This window comes from Glossina fuscipes, unplaced genomic scaffold (genome assembly GCF_014805625.2).
Source record: "Glossina fuscipes isolate IAEA_lab_2018 unplaced genomic scaffold, Yale_Gfus_2 0, whole genome shotgun sequence".
Taxonomy (NCBI): domain Eukaryota; kingdom Metazoa; phylum Arthropoda; class Insecta; order Diptera; family Glossinidae; genus Glossina; species Glossina fuscipes.
Genome location: NW_023998414.1, coordinates 25066555 through 25075182, shown reverse-complemented (window position 1 = coordinate 25075182; position 8628 = coordinate 25066555). Strand labels below are relative to the sequence as shown.

General features: G+C 34.0%; 2 protein-coding genes across 5 annotated transcripts in view; both read right to left on the bottom strand.

Moving 5' to 3' along the window:
* Window positions 1-219, bottom strand: part of LOC119644786 (serine-rich adhesin for platelets-like) — a 51750-nt gene extending 51531 nt beyond the window's left edge. For 2 of the 4 annotated variants that reach the window (XM_038044524.1, XM_038044538.1), the window contains exon 1: window positions 176-219. The gene's annotated coding sequence lies outside the window, so the exon portion shown is untranslated. The remainder of the gene's footprint in view (window positions 1-175) is intronic. The other 2 variants (XM_038044546.1, XM_038044555.1) reach the window with 1 other exon arrangement.
* A 1923-nt stretch (window positions 220-2142) lies between these two features.
* Window positions 2143-3743, bottom strand: LOC119633402. Its single transcript, XM_038026984.1, has 2 exons — window positions 2570-3743; window positions 2143-2396 (listed from the first exon to the last, which is right to left on the bottom strand). The coding sequence occupies exons 1-2, from the start codon at window positions 3741-3743 to the stop codon at window positions 2143-2145; spliced, it is 1428 nt and encodes a 475-aa protein (XP_037882912.1).
* Window positions 3744-8628: the final 4885 nt, after the last annotated feature.

Sequence of the window (8628 nt, the reverse complement as noted above, 5' to 3'; positions counted from 1 at the left end):
TATGGAATATATGTATGTACATGTGCATTTAGGTGAAAAGGAAAAAAAAAAAAAAAAAAAAACTTATGAACTATGAATATCAGCAGCACAAATTTCTCATATTTTTTTCTTTATTATTATTATTTTTTTGTGTTTCATTTAGCTGCTACTGAATTGCAAATGCAAAGCCTGTTACGATATATAAGATGTTTTTACGCTTTGCTACCGTTCACCAACACCAGAGAAAACCAACTAAACTCAAACAACGAGTGAGTTTACCCTAATTTGGAGGACACTCGAGACGGGCTAGAAAATAAGCTTTCGAAGGCTTGAAAGCTTCTTATGCCTAACATGTTAAGGGTTGTTTTGCATATGTTACATGAAAATATAAATATCATCTGTTGGTAGCAAAAACTGTAAGAACTTTAAACGATAAGGAGAAAACGATTCAAACAGAACACGGAGGGATATATATATATATATATATAGAGAGAGAGAGAGAGAGCGATAAGTTAATAAAGAGGGTAAACTGTGCGCGCTTTTAACAATCATTACATTTCATTTGCCGGTATTTCTTTTCAAAGACATTCCAAGACAACGTGGCTTTTAAAGAAATGTTTACATAAATTACTCCAGTTAACGCATATTGAAATTACCAGAAAATCTAATGAGCGAGGAGAAGAAACAATGACTATTATTGTTATTAATTCAAAGGAAGCCCCTTCATACATATTGGATCTATTTGACTAAATAAATCTCAAAGATTATAAAAGAAAAAATCAAATTTAATTTTTAATAATTTCTGGCAATGTTTTCTTAAACCTAAAATATTCATATAATTGGTTTAGTAAAGTTTACCCTTCACCAGTTATCAATTAATTGAAAACAAATAAAAGCATTACAGGTGGTCAGCGCCCACCATCAAACACTCTACACTTATTCATATAATGAATTTACAAACAAAAAGGCGGTTTATGCAGAATGGTCGAAGAGGTGGTGTGCTCCGAACCATTTTCAACAGTATTTTTCCTTGGGCGAAAACACGTCGCTTTGCAAAATTTCATTAAAATATCCAAAAAATTGCAACCTTATAGATTGAACACACAAAGCTTCTAACATAGACAGACGGACAGACAAACAGACAAATTTAGATCGATTCAAAGAGTGATTGCGATAATTTAGGAAAAGTTGGGCATATTCGAAGTCCTTTTAGAGTGTTGTATATATATATATATATAGGCGCACAAACCGTACGTGCTGTAGAATATAAAATTTATGCACAAAAACTATGGACTGAAAATTTTTGTTCATATCATCCATCATAAACTGCGATAGGTTGCTTTAAATCAATCATCCGGGATTGATAATCACCTATGATCAGTAAAATAAACTTATGTCGTATTTGAAATGCATTGTAATGCATTTCAGTCAAAGGGAATCCACGGTGCCCTCCAAGCACAAGTGCTCGCTCAAAAGTTATTAATTGAATTAATTTTACTAAACGCATCTGCAACTCTCTCAACTAATTCAGTTTTCATACTTCTCTATAAGTTTTCTTATTCCGCACTTGCGCCTTCTTTCGTTTACTTCCCGCACTCGACGCGCTGCTATTCTTTTCGCTTACTTTCACCGAAAAGCTTCCAATCGCTTATTACACTAGAAAATGTTGCAATGGATATAATAAAAAATTTTTTTTTAAAATTGTATAGCGCGTAGAAATATTAAGGTATTTACAATGAGACATGACACGAATGCTTTTTGCTTTCTGCTCTTTACCTTCGAAGTGACGGAGTGAAAGTATCCTAAATGGTAAGTCAAGTCAACGTTATTCTTGCGTTTTTCTTTTCACATTTTTCAGCTGTGGCAGGATACAAACATACACATTGTAGCAAATATGATATTTTTGTCATAAACAACCGTAAAAGCAACAACAAAAATAAAAAAAAATAATAATAATAAAATTTTAATAACGAGTTGGTTGGTTGTTATTATTGCAGCGAAGGATGATAAGCAAATTAAATAATTTATGACGCGTCACCCGCGTAGGGAAAATCAAGAAAATTATTTCGTTAAAGCTAATAAAGCATAAAATTGTAAAAATTGATTGCAATAATTGGCTTATTATGTGAATGTATGAGGAAATATTTAAAATCACGATCATACTCACTTCAGTTGACGATCCCGATGCCAGACCGCCAATTGTAAACGATCTTCATCTTGTATATCATCGATGATATCATATAAATGCTTTAAATTGAATTTAAAGCGATGATCGAAAAATGGTCGGCTCGAATGACGGTGAACGGCAGTACGTTGGAAACCCGTCCCAGGTTGTGACTTGCATATGACCGCCACTTTAACATAAGCATTAACCGAGGAGCAGCCATTAATTCTCTGCAAATCTCGGCAGCGTATAACTGCAAATGCGTTCATATATAAGAAAGCTTATAGATTATTTTTATTTTATTTTATTTTATTTTATTTTATTTTATATTATTTTAGTTTCTTCCCATTTGGAAAAAAAAAAATGTCTGTTTGGAAAGGTAATCAATCAATTAATATTTACGCCCTACTAAAATTTGGAACTCACCGTGTACATTTAAAATACCCTGGTGAGCGTATACGGCCAAATCCAGGGAACCCTTAATCGGTGCTGTTGAATTGCTGCTAAGCTGTTCCGTAGTCGAACTAGCTATAGACGATGCGACTGAATTACGTTTCGTATCAAGTTGAAGAAATTCCTCGCCCTCATCGTCTTCGCTATTGCAAGAGAAACTCAAACAGCGCTTGATTGCTCTTGTCTCCTCTAAGGTGGGAGTACTGCATAGTTGCAATTCTCCGATCGGTGGCGAAGGCGTAAACAATCCTTCATAGCTGTTATGTTTAACGAATCGCTTGAATTCTGGGGTGCCCGGACTGGGTATACCATTAGGTAATGTTAAACCAATCATTTCCGTTTTTCTATTCATTTCGTTTCCGTTCTGCTTCGCTTTTTTATCCGTTTTCTTACGCCTCACCACCTTGCGTTGACGTTTCAAATGCTGCGGCGTCCTTACTTCCATTTCATGCACGCTAATGTCCATACTATTGTTGTTGCCGCCATTATCCAAGTTCTTCTCATTTTCTCTATCCTTATGCATATGATTCAAGGGTTTGGCTTCTTTTCGAGCACTTTCGATTATCGCATCGAGCATACGATCTAAGGTAACATCTCCCATTCTAGATGAGGATAAAGACTCTTCTTTGATTTTATCGCGGAATTTAAAATGCTTCAATGGCGTTAAATCGTTCGCCTCACAAAAATTATCCGAAAATCTCTGATTTTCTGTTTCGGATCTCCTCTTCACATTTACCAATGGTGGTGTTTGCTCATTAACCGATCTACGGGGACTTTTACCATTACTTAAGTCGTGCAAAGCAGTCAAACTAGTGTTACCGAATGAATTACGCATAAAATGTATATCAAAATTTTCCTTATTATCCATGCTTGTTAACGAGACTCTAGAGGTTCGTCGATTCCTTTGCTCTTCATAAGCGGCATCCAATTGATTATCGAGCGAACGCCGATGTAGACGTCTTTCCAATGTGTAATTGTTCATCGTAGGCATTTTATTGTAATCTGCTTTCGTTTTAGAAGAAATTTGAAAATTTCCAGTAGAATAGCGCTTTTTGTAGATAGATTTTTGAAAAGTCTTTGGTTGCTGCTGTAAAGCCGAAGAAGATAGATTTGACAGTTGCTGTTGTTGCTTAGTCCACTTAAGCATTTGGCCGATCTTAAAAATTTTGAATAGCTGCAATAAAATATAATAAGCATAACGATAAAAATCAGAGAAAATCGCATTCAATTGAATCGTTTCAGTTTCCGTTTCAGAAATCGATTGCCTTTATTATTATTCGTTCACTGAACATTCATGGAATGTTTTGTGGTCTTACGCATGTATCCATCACGTAACTATCTGCCCTCTGGCAAACGGAAGAATATTTACCGCAAATTCTAGATGGAAAAACTAGATGAATACATACGAGGACATACGGACGGAAATTTATAATTTAATGCTGATTAAAAGCATATACACTATATGCGTAATAAAATGGAAAATGAGCACTGCTGCAAGTTTGGCAGCACATTCTGCCCTCATTTACTCATAATTTTTAATTTTAATCCGGTTAGAGTGATCGGAAAAAATTTTAAACGAAGCTCGCACTTCGAGAAAAAGTTTGGAGGCTGTTGTAACAGGTAGACAGACAGTTAGGCAGACAGATAGATATGCGGACAAACAGACAGACACAGATATCTCATAGTGCAATTCGATAAGGAATTAATAATTGCGGGATGTATTAAGAAGGTATCCAAGTGAACAAAACAGGCACTAGCTGTTCAAAGGCTGTACGCGTTGAGAATAGTATCAGTTGACCGCACAATTTCAAAATCAGCGACAGCGATCTTGGCAAGAAAGAACAAACAACCGGTTAAGGATATTGTAACGATGCCTGCAAATTAACAACTTCTAACAGAGCATGTTAATGGCATGGCAACAACAACGGGAAGATGATACGAAAGTAAAGTGGATCTACACCCTGACGCCAAATCTAGAATAATTGGTGGAGAGAGCAGTGGGAAGTAAATCTTTTCCCAACTCAAGTTATTTTTTTTTTTTTAAGTAATAATAACTTTGGGAGTTATCTGCACCGCTTCAATCTACGGGCAAACAACGCATGCGACTTATATCAAAGTACAGACGATGAAGCGGATCATCCTGATTACGTTGGTTTGAGGGAAAGTTCCTTCAACAAGTTAGTAGCGCGCTGACAATATGTTTACAAGAAAGAAAGCTACAAAGTTCAATGGATAGACGGATGAGCATGTCATTGGACAAACAGATGGATAGACAAATAGACAGATAAACATAGATAGTCAGATAAAGAAAGCTCATAAACACACATAAATAAAGTCCATTGTGTTTATCAAACAAACACTATGTTGCCACTGTAATACCGATTTCAACACACACACACACACACACACACACACATAGACCGTCTCAACCGCCAAAACCAAAATATATGCGATGTTATATGTTGTTATTGTTGATTATACGAAAAATCGTAATGACCGTAATCGATTTGAACTATAAATTACGGCAACATTGGCCGCATTCAAAGCCAAAAAGTGCTTAAATTGGAAACTTAAACCTCAACACTATTTATGGTTTGTGCCTTTGCTAAGTTAATTGTGAGAACAATTTATGTTACTTTTCAATAAAAACAAAAACTTACAAGACGACTTTATCAGTTGTATTTGAAAATTTTCTAATTGGAAATAGAATACTTTACGGTTTACCTACGGTTGTTAGTTTATATATAAAATATACGAACACATAGAAACGATGGATATAATGCATGTTTACTTGCATTGAAGATTTGATTAAGCACTTTTCAGTACTTCTGCGGACGATGTCGTGGATAAAAAGATAAGTTTGGCGAGAAAGTGTTAAAAGTGAGGCGGTATGAGTTTGTGCAAAGTCAAAAATCGATGCCTTCATTATTATCTTATAAACGATAGCATGGAACTCAAGTGACAGTTTTAACTTTAAGTGCGTATATTGTACTAGAAGCGGCGGAGTACCGGAATCAACTCTGGAAATAAACACTAAAGTACATTACGAAATAGCTTAAGAACTATACTTAAAGCGATAGTAAGAGTTTCGTTATATACCACTGCTTAATTGGTAAATCCAAAAATGTGAACTACACTCAAAGTTCTTCATTCGCGGGGCATATGTGCCGCGAATATAGAAACCGTCAATATGGAATAGTAATTGGATACCTATCGGAATCCTTTTATTATTATGTATGTACTTTATAGATCCGCGAATAAAGAAATTTATAGCCGCGATTATAGGAATTTAAAAAATTTCTTTTTTTAATCCGCGAATAGTGAAAATGCGAATGCAGGAAGCGCGGATAAGGAACTTTTACTGTATAATATTATGCAACCTTACCTTAATTTGCACGCTTGCAATTGTATTAAGATTATTAAGTTGAGTTAGGTTTTGCAAAGGCCTGGATGACAACCGAACTGATAACTATATATTTATATAAATAACATATATATATATATATTAATATTTATGTATATATAGTATTTAGTGTAGCATATGCTATAGTGCATAGTGCATTGTTTGTTGATCAATTTCCAAAACATACAAAATTTAGGGAAAAACAATTATTAACTAATTTATATTACATTCCTACATTATATATATGTAGTCATAATTATTTCATTACATTTATATGCAGTAACTTATTTCCCATATAGGCGATGTTTTTACGACGAATTCGTACTAGAACAATATATATATATTTATATATATATATATACTCGCTAGGAAATCATCAAACATCAATTAATTTTTTTTTATACATAACGCCAAACCACGCAGACAATTGTCTCCTATACGTATCACAGTGCGTTCATCAGAAAGAAGTAAGCAATGAAAAGGAGATAGGGATAGGTGTTGATCTCAGTTTAGTGAGTATGCGCTCAATCAGTAAGTATTATGCCTTTCTCAACTGAGCACTCGCTACAACATTAAGGATAAGATACAGGCACGGTTTATGATCGGCTGACAGGATGATCGTAGTTTATTTCTTAACAAGAACAGCAAGAGTACTCTCTACAGTCAAAGTTGAGGTAACTGACAAAATGATGAACGATTAATTGTTTTGAATTTAAGCAGGCATCGATATTAGAATATGACTGAATATTTGTTATCAAAACCCTAGCATCCCTAGTATCATTCGGTAGTTTACTAAAAATTTGATGAAATCGTTTGTTTAAATGAATAAGTTAGCAACAACTAACGTTTTGGAAATCAAAATATGGTAAGTTAGTTTGAATATGTGACCTCGAATTGAAAGAAGATATTGAATCGACCGGATGTACTTTGGAACAACACTGATGTTTATTTTCCTGAAATTACCTTGAAATGATCGAAATGATAAATAAAAATGTTCGCAAAGAGAAAAATCATTTCCAAGCACTGGATAGGTTCGACCTTCACCTCGTATTCATAAATAGTGAGCACGGTTTGGAAAGAGTACGCGGACGAGCATGAGCACGAACCCGAGCATGAACACGAAACCTTTACAATTAGTAATCTTCCATATGTTAACTAGTATCGAAAAAACTGAACCTATGGTATGTTTGAGTTGTTCTGGCATCGATCTCGATCGAAAGCTCCACTGCAAACAATATTTCGAAATGAGAAATCCAAGGACTCTCCATCTTATAACATTTGAGCTCGAGCAAGAATTACACTCTTACAGTCATCCTGCATTCCAATTGATATTTCAACCATTAAGGTTTAGGATTTAAGTTAACCTAATCGTGATAATTGAAATTTTTATTATTGTCAATGACTTCATTTGAAAGGATAATACTTGAAAGGAATTGTAAGGGAAGTGAAGTAACAGAATTCATGAAACATGAGTTTCGCTAAGTGATAAAATGAAAAGCTTGTCGTGACATGTAAAGTTGCGGAAAAGTCCACTTTTTATAGCCCTTGGCTGCACGTACACACAAAGCAAAGTGAAATAATAGAAAACCTTTAGTATAATACATGCCATGCTCCTTAGCAGCAATATCCGCAAATGTGTGCGACCAAGTAATTTTTTTTTTTTTTTTCGCTTTTTTATTAATTCTACGGCCATTTAAAACATTTCAGACTCTGGCTTGTCTGTTTTACAGAAAAAACGAAAATCAACATTAAATTATTAAAAGGCCGTTTATTGTGTTCCCTGTCCCTATGCCTGTCCCTATGCTTGTCCTCCGTACTCCAACATCAAGTACGTGCTCGTACATGCAAATGGTACATACTTGTGTACTTTTAATTTAATACCATACATACACATATGTTATTAACAGAAGGATCCTTGACATTGAAAGTCAATGAATTCTTGTCTGTCTAATTAAAAAGCATGTGCACTCATAATGAGTTTATTTTAAAACACGAAAACGTAGCTCCCTGTTTTCGCTGCTAAATATAGATAACAGTCTTCTCTACATGCAATACGTAATAAAACGTTTGCTTAATAATCTTAAATGTCTTTACAGCTTTACTGCAAAAAAAGAAAAAAAATCAAAAAAAAATGCTTATGAACATTTTTTTTTTAATTTTAATTATAACCAAGAAACGAAATGCCATTCTTTTCATTATATTATAGGAGGAAAAAAAAAAAATAAATAAAAAATTAAGGAAAAATCAATTAAATGCCTGATGATTTTAAGCAGTTTCTCCTTTGTTTCTTTAGCAATTTGCTTTAGTCGTTGTACTGGTTTTTTTTTTTTTTTTTTCTTTTTTTTTTTTTTTTGTAAAGAACTTTTTTTTCTTTCCTCTCAATTCAATAAATAAATGCCGGAGACGAATATAAAAAAAAAAAGAAAAGAAATAAAAACAAAAACTTTGAAAAATCAAAATATATATATATGGTAGCCTTAAATAGCCGCGAATACAAGCAATAAAACAAACCAGAAAATTATAAAAAAATTTGTTTTTTGAAAGACACAAAAAAAGTCTCACACAAAACCGATGCAAAACCAGCAGACCAACAGACTGCGAAATCGAAAGAATACACGTAAAAAACAAG

What these genes read in the sequence shown, in the direction of transcription:
- LOC119633402 (XM_038026984.1), bottom strand. Translation starts at nt 3,743, where the DNA reads ATGCTTAAGTGGACTAAGCAACAACAGCAACTGTCAAATCTATCTTCT. An exon ending in GGGTATTTTAAATGTACACG is followed by an intron (nt 2,397 to 2,569) that starts GTGAGTTCCAAA and finishes ACGCATTTGCAG; the next exon opens with TTATACGCTGCCGAGATTTG.